We start from the raw sequence: 15,309 nt of genomic DNA on the forward strand, positions 1-15,309 counted from the left end.
GCTTTTAAACATTTGTCACAGTCGCTCTTTGCTTGTACAATGAACGATGTGATGAATGTGATGAATCGCTTCATGTGCCTTTCCACCGCCTGCACCTCTGTCTGCTGCCAGGGTGTCTTCTGGGTACTTTTACCTAAAAGTGGACAGAAAAAACAATTGAAATGATAAAGTGTGTGCTGGAATTCCAATCCGAAGTTCTGAATCCTATTATCAGTATTTATTAGGTCTGGTTATTACAGTTTTTCTCAGTCGCTTTGGTGCATTTCTCACATCACTATTTACATTTGCACAACAGTTAAAGCAGTTCTCAGAACAATTAGTACAAACTGCAAAACCTAGTTGATAACCTGCAAAAGCGTATCACTTGCTCAAAATGGATAGCTCATTCCTCAAAAGCAAGTACTCATGTCAATGAAAGTGTCAGTGTCATCAAGATGAAAAGTCCTGACACCATTGTTTATGAACAAGATAGTCAAATGGCTTGGTTATGTTTTCATTATGACAGTTTATTCTGTAAATGTTTTCCATTGCAAAAAAGTCAGATCTTGGTAACACTACCTGTACATGCTCAAGATAGCACTATATACTATTTGAACAGCCATTTGAAAAATACAGTAAAGTTACACATTACTGTATTTAGTGAGGTAACAGAGTACAAGACACTGAATATGTATGTTTCACATTTTTACTGCATATGCTCTTTGCAATTCTAATTTGTTCACAGCATTGTGCAAATGAAATAAATACAGCTATGCATAGAGCTATGCACAACTGTAAACAATATTGCAGTACATATTGGAACTGAACATACAACATACAGTACATAGTACTGTAATCATTCATGCACATCCAGATGTTCCTCATCAGTGAAAGCTGAGATTCACCTGAGAGAAATTATTCAATTTAGGAGGCATTTTCAGAAAAATAATAATAATAATAATAATAATAATAATAATAATTTTAAAAAAAGTGTAAAATTTGCTTGACAGATTTTGATAACTAGTTCAACATTTTTGTATGTAATGACTCAAGCAATGAAATGAGGACTATTAGTTTTATATGGAATGACTATTCAGCATTCACAAGTATAGTTAATTTTGACTGACATGACATAAGCAAATGATAATGTTATATAACAGCAGAGAGTTGTATGAAAGCAATAGATGCATGTCCAAAAGCATTTGCAGTTTGTTGGAAGGAATGAGAAACTGCTACTATGATGTGCACAAATGACTAAATGTTGTGGAGGTTGAACTAACTGTTGTGCAAATGTAAATAGTGATGTGAGAAATGCACCAAAGCGACTATTATTATTATTATTATTTATTAGGTCTTTTATTATTATTATTTATTAGGTCTTTTATTAGTCGGTTAGTCGCAGGACATACAGGCGCCGGCGCGATCATTTAACTTTCAATACTCTTATCTGTATGAATAAAAGGACAGAGTAATGCAAACTGTAAAGGTTCAACTCTTATTTCTGTAAACTCACAATAACTACAAAATGTTGTGCTTTGTAAAATAATGAAAACAATCAGGATGTGCTTTCTGCTGTCTCAGTGAACTTGAGCATCACAGAAATGAGCCGAAACTCAGCGTATACTCGCCTCACACCAGGGTGGGAATTATACCGCGGCCACGGCCGCCGTTGCCCTACACTTTGGCCTTCATGCCCCGTGAAAAAAAAATCATCGTACGGCCACAGTGGCCTGTGTGCCCTGGCCCTGTCCAAGTTCCATGTATAAAGCAGAGCATGTGAGCGGAGTGGAGCGGGAGCGAGCGGGGAGCACGAGCGGGCGGATCTTGGACAGAGCGCAGAGCGGCAATTTCAAAAGGACAGAGCGTCGCCCTATTTCCCGCTCCAGTTTCGCTCCGCTCACACCACGAGTCTGAAGCATGCTTAGTCAAGCCTGACCCTGAATCCATCTGTCTTGCACAGTCATCAACAGTAGACTATTTTCAGTCAAAACTCAGCTCAATAATGGAGTTCAAAAACTCCAAACCATTATGTAGCCTACTATTAATAAGTCGCTCCGGAGTATAAATCGCAACAGTCAAAAAATGCGCCATGAAGAAGAAAAAACACATACAGTATAGGCCTAGCCTAAGTCGCACTGGACTATAAGTCGCATTTATTTAGAAATTTATTTCACAAAAAAAAAAAAACACAATGTTACAGACAAGTATAGCCTACTTGCCTCACAGACCTGAGACATATATATAAAGCTTGAAATGTCTACTTTTAAACAGAACAATTCAAAACGAAAGAAAACAGACTTCTCTCTTATGTAATCCGTATGAAATGTGCAATTCTCTCTGGCGCGTTCACTACTGCGAAGATCGCGAGTCAGCATCTTTCCAGCCGACACAGACATAAAAAAAATAAAAAACTGGTTTATTAGTAAACAATTAAAATGTCTCCTGCTATATTTTACATATTCATAATCATTAATTTTGCCGGTTCGTTGTGACAGCTTTTAGGTGCTTTATTGGCAGCAGCGCCACCCTTACATCGCATCAGCACCGAAAACATAGAGATTCTTTTCTTTTGGGGGCATTTTGTTTGTGTTCAGACTTTCTCAGTTGTTTTTAGGCGCGATGTTAGAGGATGCTGCTAATAAAGTTGCTAGTAGGCCCACACATTGGATTCACGTTTATTATTATAGGCTAAAAAAAATACCCCAGGTTTTATGCCGTTCGTATCATTTTATTTTGTTGTATTTATCCGCCACACCTTTAAGGCCGGTCCGTGAAAATATTGTCTGATATTAAACCGATCTGTGGCGCAAAAAAGCTTGGGGACCGCTACAAGTGATATACATGTAGATTTTTTTCCTTTTTTGGAGCGAGCGGGGGGCGATTTGAGTGGAGCGCGAAGCAAACTGCGTTGAGCGCTGAGCAATAATGATTGTGAGGGTGTATACCTTCTGGATGGAATGGTTCTCTCTCTCACACTCACATGATATAGAGGACTGAATGAATATTTTGAATGCTTTTATTGGCATTTGTGTTGTTTCTGAATGCTTTTATTGGCATTTATGTTGTTTCTATTGTTGTGTGAGGGTGTATACCTTCTGGATGTAATGGCGCTCTCTCTCTCTCTCTCATTAAAAAATGTTTTTTTTTATTAAAAAAGTCATAATCCATGTCTTATTCCAAATTAGGATGTTATGGTATCAATCTGAATGGGAAAACCATCGAATTGTACTCAATGGCCTTTGTGCCCTGTCATATGGCCTTGGTGCCCCTAAAAAAAAAAGAAAAGGTGGAGGCCAAATGGCCTTGCCCCTAAAATTACATAATTCCCACCCTGCCTCACACACACACACACGTGAGAAATATATCTATAGAAAGCTTGAAATGTCTGCTTTTAAACGAATCAATTCAAGTGGAAAATAAATACTCAGATTATGTAATCCGTATGAAATGCGAGTCACTGCGGAGATGACGAGTCTGTATCATCGACTTAATCTCTGCAGACGAGAATATCAATAAATTATTACAATGTTTGTTTAGACAGTCTCCTTCTGACACAAGACACACTCAATCATTATTTTTGCCGGTGCGCTGCGGAACTTTAAGTGTGCGCTTGATCGCTAATTAGGCTATGTATTATATAGGCAATTAAAGGCTCATTATTATGAGTTATGGCTTATTAATATAAAAATGCGATTAGTTGACTAATAGCTTAATGAACGACTACTAGTCGACTAGAAAAAAAAAAAACTTTAGTCGAGGGCAGCCCTAGTATTTATGTCAGCATCTATATTGCAAGAGAAATTAATTTGCACTCTACCTATAAATAGAATTACACTGTCAATCAAACAGTGATTTTTACATTCAGTCACTTGGCCTGAAATGATCATTGGAGAAAAGGAAAATATATTAGGATCAATGTCTTGGCTGCAAGTTATTTTTATGCATCCATCCACTCAAACTGCTCCAGGGGTTAGGCTAGTTATTACTGATTCGGTGTTTTCATTTTTAGAACAGCTACAGTTCCTACTAGTGCCACAAAACACCTAGTAGATTCTAGCATCAACCAAGTAACCCTCTAAACAACTACAGATGGGTTCCTGAGCAACATGACTGTCAATCTCCCTCGGACTGGGGCTCCATGCAAGATCTCACCTCGTGGGGTCTCAATGATCCTAAGAAAGGTGAGAAATCAGCCCAGAACTACACGGGAGGAGCTGGTCAATGACCTAAAAAGAGCTGTGACCACCGTTTCCAAGGTTACTGTTGGTAATACACTAAGACGTCATGGTTTGAAATCATGCATGGCACGGAAGGTTCCCCTGCTTAAACCAGCACATGTCAAGGCCCGTCTTAAGTTTGCCAATGACCATTTGGATGATCCAGAGGAGTCATGGGAGAAAGTCATGTGATCAGATGAGACCAAAATAGAACTTTTTGGTCATAATTCCACTAAACGTGTTTGGAGGAAGAAGAATGATGAGTACCATCCCAAGAACACCATCCCTACTGTGAAGCATGGGGGTGGTAGCATCATGCTTTGGGGGTGTTTTTCTGCACATGGGACAGAGCGACTGCACTGTATTAAGGAGAGGATGACTGGGGCCATGTATTGCGAGATTTTGGGGAACAACCTCCTTCCCTCAGTTATGTAGTCAAATGATATGTAGATGAGGATCTGCATAGTAAAACTAGGCGTCGTAAGCTCCACATATGGTTATTTCGGGTGGAGATGCATGTACGCACAATCTTCCGCTGACTGGGATTTATAAAGTGAATTCTGCGCAGGTTCTGGCGTACGCACGGTTTTATAAGTCTGAATATTTTTTTGCGTACGCCATTTTTGGCTTTCGGGCGCACGTACACTTTTAGTAAGGTTCCTACGCACAGTTTTATAAATGAGGCCCCTGGTCTGAGATCTGGGTGTTAAAGTGCTCCTAAAGGGTCTAATTTAGTCTAAGAAATGTGTAAAGAGTTCACCTTTGGAAGAAGGCCTCACAGCACTGGCTCCTGTAGGCATCTCTTCATCTGATGGTGGTCTGGGTCTCTTGGGTGGTGGCGGCATGTCATTCCTCTTGGTAGGAGGAAGTGCCACCTCTGCTGATGGTTCTATGGAAAATAATCAAAGTTCAACATTTTCAGAAAGATACAATTTAAATGTACTATAGAATGCTGACAATACACTGTTATTTGTCACACTTATGCACTAATTATTTAAAATCATTAAAGTACAATAAACCCTAAACCTGTGCAATTGTTCATTATTGCAAGTATAATTGAACTACATCTTTCCAGCAGACATTTAATCAAATATAAGTGCAAGTAAATTGAGTATAACCATTTTATTTCATGTCTTAATCATCTGACATGATTCGTTTTGTGCCATGACACAACCAACACGAGAAGAGAGCAGATCAGCTAGTGTTTTATGAAAAATGAAAAATGTACAAGTTTCTCCTATGAAATATATTTTTTATGGTAGTAAACTCACAAAAAAATATTCACTCCAGAATGAATGTTTAGTGTAATTTAGTTGAAGAATAGCTTGGAGGCATTTGATTCATTACACAATGAGCCGTTTCGTCAAAAAAAACAACATTTGTTCAGCATACTGAAGCATCTTCTTTAATGTTGGCTATGATGTTAGAACAATATTTTTGTCTGTCAGGTCTTCACAAGTTACGTGACTGAAAATTATGAATAACTGCAAAATGTAGTAGTGTATTTTGACAGTAATACAAACCGTCAACAGTAGATGAACAGTGTCCCTCTTGTATGCTCCCGTCTTCCTCATCACAGTCAATAACGTTTCTGTGGAAGTTCAAAGTACAGCTTAACAATGGTATATAATGGATCATAAACACCTGGTATACGAATAGATGGTAGGGGTGTAACGGTTCACAAAATTTACGTTTCAGTTCAATACGATACACTTGTGTCACGGTTCGGTACGTTTTTGATACAGCAAAAAGAAAAAAAATGCCAGAGTAATTTCCTTGATTTAATTTTTTTATTCTTTTTTTTATTAAAACTAACATCATAAAGTATGATTTTTTTTTACTTTGAGCAATTCTGGAGCTATAATTGACTCTTCTTAGGAGCATATAAAACAAAACGCTCCTTGGAAAAAGTGAAATGTAATATTGTAGTAGTTATAAACAAAGGTTTATTTTAGTTCAGATTAACATTTGAGGGCAGCAATTGTATTTACAATGTCAAGTCAAGTCATCTTCATTTATATAGCGCTTTTAACAATGTAGATTGTCTCAAAGCAGCTTTACAGAGATAAGCTTATAATTTAAGGTAACAGAGATTGTTTCGGCTTTACAGCAGAGTTAAGTTATTTCCATCTAAAGTTAGTTTTGATTGATTTGCTTCCGTCGCAACGATCAAGCAATGTAGCCGCTAAGACGACACCATTCCCTCTACACAGACTTTAAACGCGAACCTGTGAGAAACGCTGATGGCGTTCACATGCGCATTTAGAATGGGTTCTATAGTTATGTGCGTTTGAATATACGCAGGTTAGGAATTCCCTACAAGCCAAGCCTAAACAAAGTACTTGTCTTTCCTTATAAATTTTGATAAAGAATTTTATTTTATTTTGTTGCTTTGGGGTAGGAACGCGAAACGAACAACGCCTTTCCCGACAACGCCTTATCTGTAGAGTGGTAGTGGGATCCTCCATAGGGAGAGACTAGTTGGCACTTCAGCACTGCGTTGTCATCGGTCCAGGCGAAAGTCATTCGTCAGATCTGGATACGGCCTGGATCCGGCAGGCTGCAGGAAAACCTCGGGATAAACACAGACACTAAAATTAGCGTAGATGCCATTCTTCTCATGATGTAACGAGTACATCAGGATTTTTGGGAAGTGTTCCCGAAAGCTAGGTCAAAGAGATGTGTCTTTAGTCTAGCTTTGAACTGACAGAGTGTGTCTGCTTCCCGGACAATGGTAGGAAGACTGTTCCAGAGTTTTGGTGCTAAATAGGAAAAGGATCTACCGCCAGCAGTCGATTTTGATATTCTAGGTATTAGTAACTGGCCGGAATTTTGAGATCGCAATAGACGTGACGGACTATAATGCGTTAAGAGCTCGCTCAAGTACTGCGGAGCTAAACCATTTAGTGCTTTGTAAGTGATCAGCAATATTTTAAAATTTATGCGATGTTTAATAGGGAGCCAATGCAGTTTTGACAGAACCGGGCTAATATGGTCATACTTCCTGGTTCTAGTAAGAACTCGAGCTGCTGCGTTTTGGACCAGCTGTAGTTTGTTTATTAAGCGTGCAGGACAACCACCCAGTAGAGCATTACAATAATCTAGCCTTGAGGTCATGAACGCATGAACTAATTGTTCCGCATGTGTCAATGAGAGCATATGGTGTAATTTAGATATATTTTTAAATGGAAAAATGCAGTTTTACAGATACTAGACACGTGACTTTCAAATGAAAGATTGGTATCAAAGAGCACACCCAGGTTCCTAACCGACGACGAAGACTTAACAGAGCAGCCATCAAGTGTTAGACAGTATTCTAGGTTATTACGTGAGGAAGTTTTTTGTCCAATAATTAGAAACTCTGTTTTTTCAGAATTTAGAAGTAGGAAATTACGAGTCATCCAATTTTTTTATATCCGCTATGCATTCCGTTCATTTTGTGAATTGATAAGTTTCGTTAGGTTTTGAAGAAATATAGAGTATCATCGGCATAACAGTGAAAGCTAATGCCATGTTTCCTAATGATTTCTCCTAATGGTAGCATGTACAGAGTGAACAGCAGCGGTCCTAGTACTGAGCCTTGTGGTACGCCATACTGAACTTGTGATCGATGAGACATCTCATCATTTACTGCTACAAACTGATAACGGTCAGATAAGTATGATTTAAACCATGCTAGTGCATTTCCACTAATGCCAACATAATGTTCTAATCTATTTAAAAGAACGTTGTGGTCAATGGTGTCAAATGCAGCACTAAGATCGAGTAACACTAATAGAGAGATACAACCACGATCGGATGATAAGAGCAAATCATTTGTGACTCTAACGAGAGCTGTCTCGGTACTATGGTACGGTCTAAATCCTGAATGGAAATCCTCGCAGAGATCATTTCTTTCAAGAAAGGAACACAGTTGTGAGGATACTGCCTTTTCTAATATCTTTGACAGAAAAGGTAGATTCGAGATCGGCCTATAATTGACTAATTCTGTAGGATCAAGTTGCGTTTTTTTAACAAGCGGTTTAATCATAGCCAGCTTAAAGGTTTTTGGTACGTATCCTAGAGACAAAGACGAATTAATGATATTAAGAAGAGGATCTATGACCTCTGGAAGTATTTCTTTCAGTAGCTTAGTTGGTATAGGGTCTAACATACATGTTGTAGATTTAGATGATTTAATGAGTTTAATAAATTCTTCCTCTCCTATATCAACGAATTAATCCAATTTTTCCTCAGGGAGACTACAATGCACTGCCTGATGCGATACTGTAGTAGACGGTTGCATAGTTATAATTTTGTCCCTGATATTATCAATCTTATAAGTGAAGAAGTTCATAAAATCATTACTGCTGTGTTGCTTGGAAACTTCGGTGCTTGAAGCTTTATTTTTCGTTAGTTTAGCCACCGTTTCAAATAAATACCTAGGATTATGTTTATTTTCTTCTAATAGGGTTGAAAAATAAGCAGATCTAGCAGCTTTTAAAGCCTCTCTGTAAGTAATTGAGCTCTCCTTCCATGAAATGCGAAATACCTCTAGTTTTGTTTTCTTCCAGTTGCGCTCCATTTTTCTGGCTGCTCTCTTAAGGGCCTGAGTGTGCTCGTTGTACCACGGCGTTGGACTATTTTCTTTAATCTTCTTTAAGCGCAACGGAGCAACTGTGTCTAAAGTGCTGGAAAAGAGAGAGTTAAACATTTCTGTTGTAATATCGAGTTTATTTTAATGTCAAAATAAAACCAACGTAATGTTACTTGAAGGCATTATAGCCTACTATTCCTGCCAAACTTCCATGGTTGCAGTTAGTGTTACTACAGTAAATCCATGGTAAATCCATCTGTGGACACCGGATAGTTCATTTATGGCACAATGTTTCTCCTGGTTTCCACGTCAGAGCTGTTTGAACCGTTAATAACGGAGAAATGTGAATGTTTCTCACAAGATCTCTCAGCGATGTTATTACTTCTGTGGCGAATTCAAATGATTTCTTTACTGGATCTCTTATTAGCGCTGTGTAGTAACAGTGTCGTATGATCATGATCAGCTTGCGCTGCACTGGTCCAAACTGATAAACGGTCCGTCAACCACACAATAACGAGCAGTTTCGTTCCGCTTGCATTACGTTTGCCATTTGACGTTGGACAATGTTGTGGTCGCGCCGGCGTCTCTTACATAACGAGAGCGCTTGCCACACGCGACCCGCCTACATTTGAAATAACGAAATTTTGGTCGGCAGGAAAAATGGTCCAACGAACCGTTCGGTTTGAAAATGCGTACCGAACACAGAACCGAAAGCATCGTACCAAACAGTTCAATACGAATACGTGTATCGTTACACCCCTAATAGATGGTAAACAGAAAATCAAACAGAAAATCAAACAAAAGTCAAATAAAATACCACACCATCAGGATCTATCCCAATTTCATCCAAGTTCTTGCCATGGAACTCAGCTAATCTTCCTTGCTCAAGAGCCATTAGAACTTTGCTGATCTTGGCAAGTTGCAGGGTCTTCTCAGGGAGTCGATAGAACTCATGATGGATTCTTATGTCGTGTCCAAGAAAGTTTGCCAGCTAGTCCATCTCGGTGTCAGTCATATTCAGCACTGTTGAAAGGGTTGCGGCATGCTTTCGCAGTCTTGTAGATGTCAGTGACTTGGGACACTTTGCGTCACACACCTTTGCAAAGCCACGGAGGCAGTCTGACCCTCGAAAATATGTCATGGCTTCTGGTCTTGCAAACATATAGGAATTGTCTTTCAGAACCCCACAAGCCTCTCTCTGCTTAACAAGGAGTTCTAAGGCACATAGCATTTTTGAAGTCAGAAGAATTGGAACTGGTCGACCACGCTTCCCCCTTGCGATAACCCTTGTGAAGTGTCTGCAGAGATTGTTTTCCACTTCAGAGAGTGCCCAGTCCACATCCTCATGTGGATCAGAAGTGTCTCTTGATAGAAATGCAGACAAAGGCATGCTCGAAACCACTCCTTCCCTGCGCCGGTTAAAGAGAATCATCTGGGCTAGACACACCTTTGCCAGAAAAAAAAACAATTATTCCTGTCCAGCAAACCTTGCTCACACACACATCTTGATTAAAACCAGCTTCATGAGGACCTTTCACACACAACGTTATATTTCCTTATGGGGACTAGTTTCATCATATTCAACACACAAGTTTGAACTCAAACACTGACTGAAAGTGTGTTGTGGGGACGTCGTGAGTGTCCATTTTAAAGCAACAATTAACCTAGAAAATAAATCCCTGTGAAGGATAAAACTGGCCCTAAATACTCCACTAGCACTAAACTACAGGACACATGTCGTTACATGGTTTAATGTACTAATTTACACCAGATACGCATCAAAATATGCCTAAAAATCACTAAACCATGACAAAGAGAGACAGTAGACCTAAATCTTTAGTGATGAATGTGAACGTACCTGTTGAGGAGAGTTGATCTGAGCAGATTCATCATCCATCTGAGTCTCTGACTGGAGAGAAGGATCAGAAGCACTCGCTGCGCTGGTTTTAATGGCAACGCTGGTTATCTGTAAGAGACAACATTCATAATGACAAGATATTAGAACATGGAAACACAAGAGAAAAATTTGAAGCAGATACCACATGATTTTATAAAAAGAGACAAATCAACTTCATCTAAAACATTTATTCCTGTCCAGTCAACCCCTGTCTGCGCTCACACACATCTGGATAAAACCCGGCTTCATGGGGACCTTTCACACACCTTCATGGGGACCTTTCACACACAATGTCATAGTTCCTTATGGGGACTAGTTTCATCAAATTCAACACATGAGTTTGAACTCAAACACTGACTGAAAGTGTGTTGTGGGGACGTCGTGAGTGTCCATTTTAAAGCAACAATTAACCTAGAAAATAATTCCCTGTGAAGGATAAAACTGGCCCTAAATACTCCACTAGCACTAAACTACAGGACACATGTCGTTACACGGTTTAATGTACTAATTTACACCAGATACGCATCAAAATATGCCTAAAAATCACTAAACCATGACAAAGAGAGACAGTAGACCTAAATCTTTAGTGATGAATGTGAACGTACCTGTTGAGGAGAGTTGATCTGAGCAGATTCATCATCCATCTGAGTCTCTGACTGGAGAGAAGGATCAGAAGCACTCGCTGCGCTGGTTTTAATGGCAACGCTGGTTATCTGTAAGAGACAACATTCATAATGACAAGATATTAGAACATGGAAACACAAGAGAAAAATTTGAAGCAGATACCACATGATTTTATAAAAAGAGACAAATCAACTTCATCTAAAACATTTATTCCTGTCCAGTCAACCCCTGTCTGCGCTCACACACATCTGGATAAAACCCGGCTTCATGGGGACCTTTCACACACCTTCATGGGGACCTTTCACACACAATGTCATAGTTCCTTATGGGGACTAGTTTCATCAAATTCAACACATGAGTTTGAACTCAAACACTGACTGAAAGTGTGTTGTGGGGACGTCGTGAGTGTCCATTTTAAAGCAACAATTAACCTAGAAAATAATTCCCTGTGAAGGATAAAACTGGCCCTAAATACTCCACTAGCACTAAACTACAGGACACATGTCGTTACACGGTTTAATGTACTAATTTACACCAGATACGCATCAAAATATGCCTAAAAATCACTAAACCATGACAAAGAGAGACAGTAGACCTAAATCTTTAGTGATGAATGTGAACGTACCTGTTGAGGAGAGTTGATCTGAGCAGATTCATCATCCATCTGAGTCTCTGACTGGAGAGAAGGATCAGAAGCACTCGCTGCGCTGGTTTTAATGGCAACGCTGGTTATCTGTAAGAGACAACATTCATAATGACAAGATATTAGAACATGGAAACACAAGAGAGAAATCTGAAGCAGATACCACATGATTTCAGAGAAATAGACAAATCAACTTCATCTAAAACATTTATTCCTGTCTAGTCAACCCCTGTCTGCGCTCACACACATCTGGATAAAACCCGGCTTCATGGGGACCTTTCACACACCTTCATGGGGACCTTTCACACACAATGTTATAGTTCCTTATGGGGACTAGTTTCATCAAATTCAACACATGAGTTTGAACTCAAACACTGACTGAAAGTGTGTTGTGGGGACGTCGTGAGTGTCCATTTTAAAGCAACAATTAACCTAGAAAATAAATCCTTATGAAGGATAAAACTGGCCCTAAATACTCCACTAGCACTAAACTACAGGACACATGTCGTTACACGGTTTAATGTACTAATTTACACCAGATACGCATCAAAATATGCCTAAAAATCACTAAACCATGACAAAGAGAGACAGTAGACCTAAATCTTTAGTGATGAATGTGAACGTACCTGTTGAGGAGAGTTGATCTGAGCAGATTCATCATCCATCTGAGTCTCTGACTGGAGAGAAGGATCAGAAGCACTCGCTGCGCTGGTTTTAATGGCAACGCTGGTTATCTGTAAGAGACAACATTCATAATGACAAGATATTAGAACATGGAAACACAAGAGAGAAATTTGAAGCAGATACCACACGATTTTATAGAAAGAGACAAATCAACTTCATCTAAAACATTTATTCCTGTCCAGTCAACCCCTGTCTGCGCTCACACACATCTGGATAAAACCCGGCTTCATGGGGACCTGTCACACACCTTCATGGGGACCTTTCACACACAACGTTATAGTTCCTTATGGGGACTAGTTTCACCAAATTCAACACATGAGTTTGAACTCAAACACTGACTGAAAGTGTGTTGTGGGGACTTCGTGAGTGTCCATTTTAAAGCAACAATTAACCTAGAAAATAATTCCCTGTGAAGGATAAAACTGGCCCTAAATACTCCACTAGCACTAAACTACAGGACACATGTCGTTACACGGTTTAATGTACTAATTTACACCAGATACGCATCAAAATATGCCTAAAAATCACTAAACCATGACAAAGAGAGACAGTAGACCTAAATCTTTAGTGATGAATGTGAACGTACCTGTTGAGGAGAGTTGATCTGAGCAGATTCATCATCCATCTGAGTCTCTGACTGGAGAGAAGGATCAGAAGCACTCGCTGCACTGGTTTTAATGGCAACGCTGGTTATCTGTAAGAGACAACATTCATAATGACAAGATATTAGAACATGGAAACACAAGAGAGAAATTTGAAGCAGATACCACATGATTTTATAGAAAGAGACAAATCAACTTCATCTAAAACATTTATTCCTGTCCAGTCAACCCCTGTCTGCGCTCACACACATCTGGATAAAACCCGGCTTCATGGGGACCTGTCACACACCTTCATGGGGACCTTTCACACACAACGTTATAGTTCCTTATGGGGACTAGTTTCACCAAATTCAACACATGAGTTTGAACTCAAACACTGACTGAAAGTGTGTTGTGGGGACTTCGTGAGTGTCCATTTTAAAGCAACAATTAACCTAGAAAATAATTCCCTGTGAAGGATAAAACTGGCCCTAAATACTCCACTAGCACTAAACTACAGGACACATGTCGTTACACGGTTTAATGTACTAATTTACACCAGATACGCATCAAAATATGCCTAAAAATCACTAAACCATGACAAAGAGAGACAGTAGACCTAAATCTTTAGTGATGAATGTGAACGTACCTGTTGAGGAGAGTTGATCTGAGCAGATTCATCATCCATCTGAGTCTCTGACTGGAGAGAAGGATCAGAAGCACTCGCTGCACTGGTTTTAATGGCAACGCTGGTTATCTGTAAGAGACAACATTCATAATGACAAGATATTAGAACATGGAAACACAAGAGAGAAATCTGAAGCAGATACCACAGGATTTCAGAGAAATAGACAAATCAACTTCATCTAAAACATTTATTCCTGTCCAGTCAACCCCTGTCTGCGCTCACACACATCTGGATAAAACCCGGCTTCATGGGGACCTTTCACACACCTTCATGGGGACCTTTCACACACCACGTTATAGTTCCTTATGGGGACTAGTTTCATCAAATTCAACACACAAGTTTTAAGTCAAACACTGACTGAAAGTGTGTTGTGGGGACGTCGTGACTGTCCATTTTAAAGCAACAATTAATCCAGAAAAAAATCCCTGTGAAGGATAAAACTGGCCCTAAATACTCCACTAGCACTAACCTACTGGACACATGTCGTTACACGGTTTAATTTACTAATTTACACCAGATACGCATCAAAATATGCTTAAAAATCACTAAACCATGACAAAGAGAGACAGTAGACCTAAATCTTTAGTGATGAATGTAGGGATGCACCGATCCGATACTCAGTATCGGAATCGGCTCCGATACTGCCATTTTTGGCGGATCGGGTATCGGTCAGACAAGGCCGATCCAAATCCGATATTGTGCGTATACTATTCAGTGTTATTGTTAAGCCCCACAAACATTATAAAGCACCATAAGTTTTCGTGCACAATATTTTAAGTGTTCTGAAGCCATTATACAGTATAATGTGAGATATAAATTAATATTTAAGTGTTAAATTCAAGATCACGTAAACGTTTCCCTCAGCTGCGGCTGTCAATCATTCTTCATTCAGCACTCAAACAGCGCGTCGCGTCCGGTTATGACAGAACACACGATGCAACTCTCTCCAAGATGATTCAATGTTACTATTATTATACTTGATCTGTAGATAAAGGTCTATGGTTTCACATAAAACAACTTTATCTTGCTGGACTTTATTGCTGTACCTTAATCATGTTACTTTCCACCGGGTGTCTGTTAGATCACAACAGTAGAGTAAAGTCAGGTACTATTTGTTCTTCACGCGCACAGTAACTGAAATTTAAAAGAAAATGCTGAATAGACTATTGCATAGATAGATACTGTATAATACACTATGCATCATATGTATTTTCTTTGTGCTTTAAACTTTTCAATGCGGACTCGACGCGCTGCGCGCTGTGACTCATGTTGCTTCAAGAGCATCATTCTGCGCTCGGGATGCGCATAAGCGCTGTGGGCCGCACTGTATTGGAGCCTTTCATATCGTAATACAGGGACGCAATGAAAGATTATTAATAGCCGTTCTTGTCCTGTCCTATCTATTATGTTGCTACCTTAT

The 15,309-nt window shown here is 39.4% G+C and overlaps 2 protein-coding genes across 4 annotated transcripts in view; both read right to left on the reverse strand.

Annotated features, from left to right (window-relative positions):
* unc13c (unc-13 homolog C (C. elegans)) overlaps positions 1 to 15,309 on the reverse strand; it is a 558,188-nt gene that overhangs the window by 359,906 nt on the left and 182,973 nt on the right. The window lies entirely within an intron of this gene.
* The window catches only part of LOC307160110 (uncharacterized protein), a 34,689-nt gene that overhangs the window by 16,133 nt on the left and 3,247 nt on the right, over positions 1 to 15,309 (reverse strand). The window contains exons 6-14 of one of the 2 annotated variants that reach the window (XM_079873962.1): positions 13,851 to 13,958; positions 13,207 to 13,314; positions 12,563 to 12,670; positions 11,919 to 12,026; positions 11,275 to 11,382; positions 10,631 to 10,738; positions 9,595 to 10,219; positions 5,720 to 5,787; positions 4,957 to 5,085 (exon numbers count right to left, since the gene is read on the reverse strand). In XM_079873962.1, the coding sequence (XP_079730088.1) occupies positions 9,764 to 10,219; positions 10,631 to 10,738; positions 11,275 to 11,382; positions 11,919 to 12,026; positions 12,563 to 12,670; positions 13,207 to 13,314; positions 13,851 to 13,958 (1,104 nt within the window). In that variant the 3' untranslated portion in view covers positions 4,957 to 5,085; positions 5,720 to 5,787; positions 9,595 to 9,763. Of the gene's footprint in view, positions 1 to 4,956; positions 5,086 to 5,719; positions 5,788 to 5,841; positions 10,220 to 10,630; positions 10,739 to 11,274; positions 11,383 to 11,918; positions 12,027 to 12,562; positions 12,671 to 13,206; positions 13,315 to 13,850; positions 13,959 to 15,309 lie in introns of those variants that run through there. The other variant, XM_079873963.1, reaches the window with a different exon arrangement.

The sequence above is a fragment of the Squalius cephalus genome (assembly GCF_949319135.1).
Source record: "Squalius cephalus genome assembly, chromosome: 6".
NCBI lineage: Eukaryota > Metazoa > Chordata > Actinopteri > Cypriniformes > Leuciscidae > Squalius > Squalius cephalus.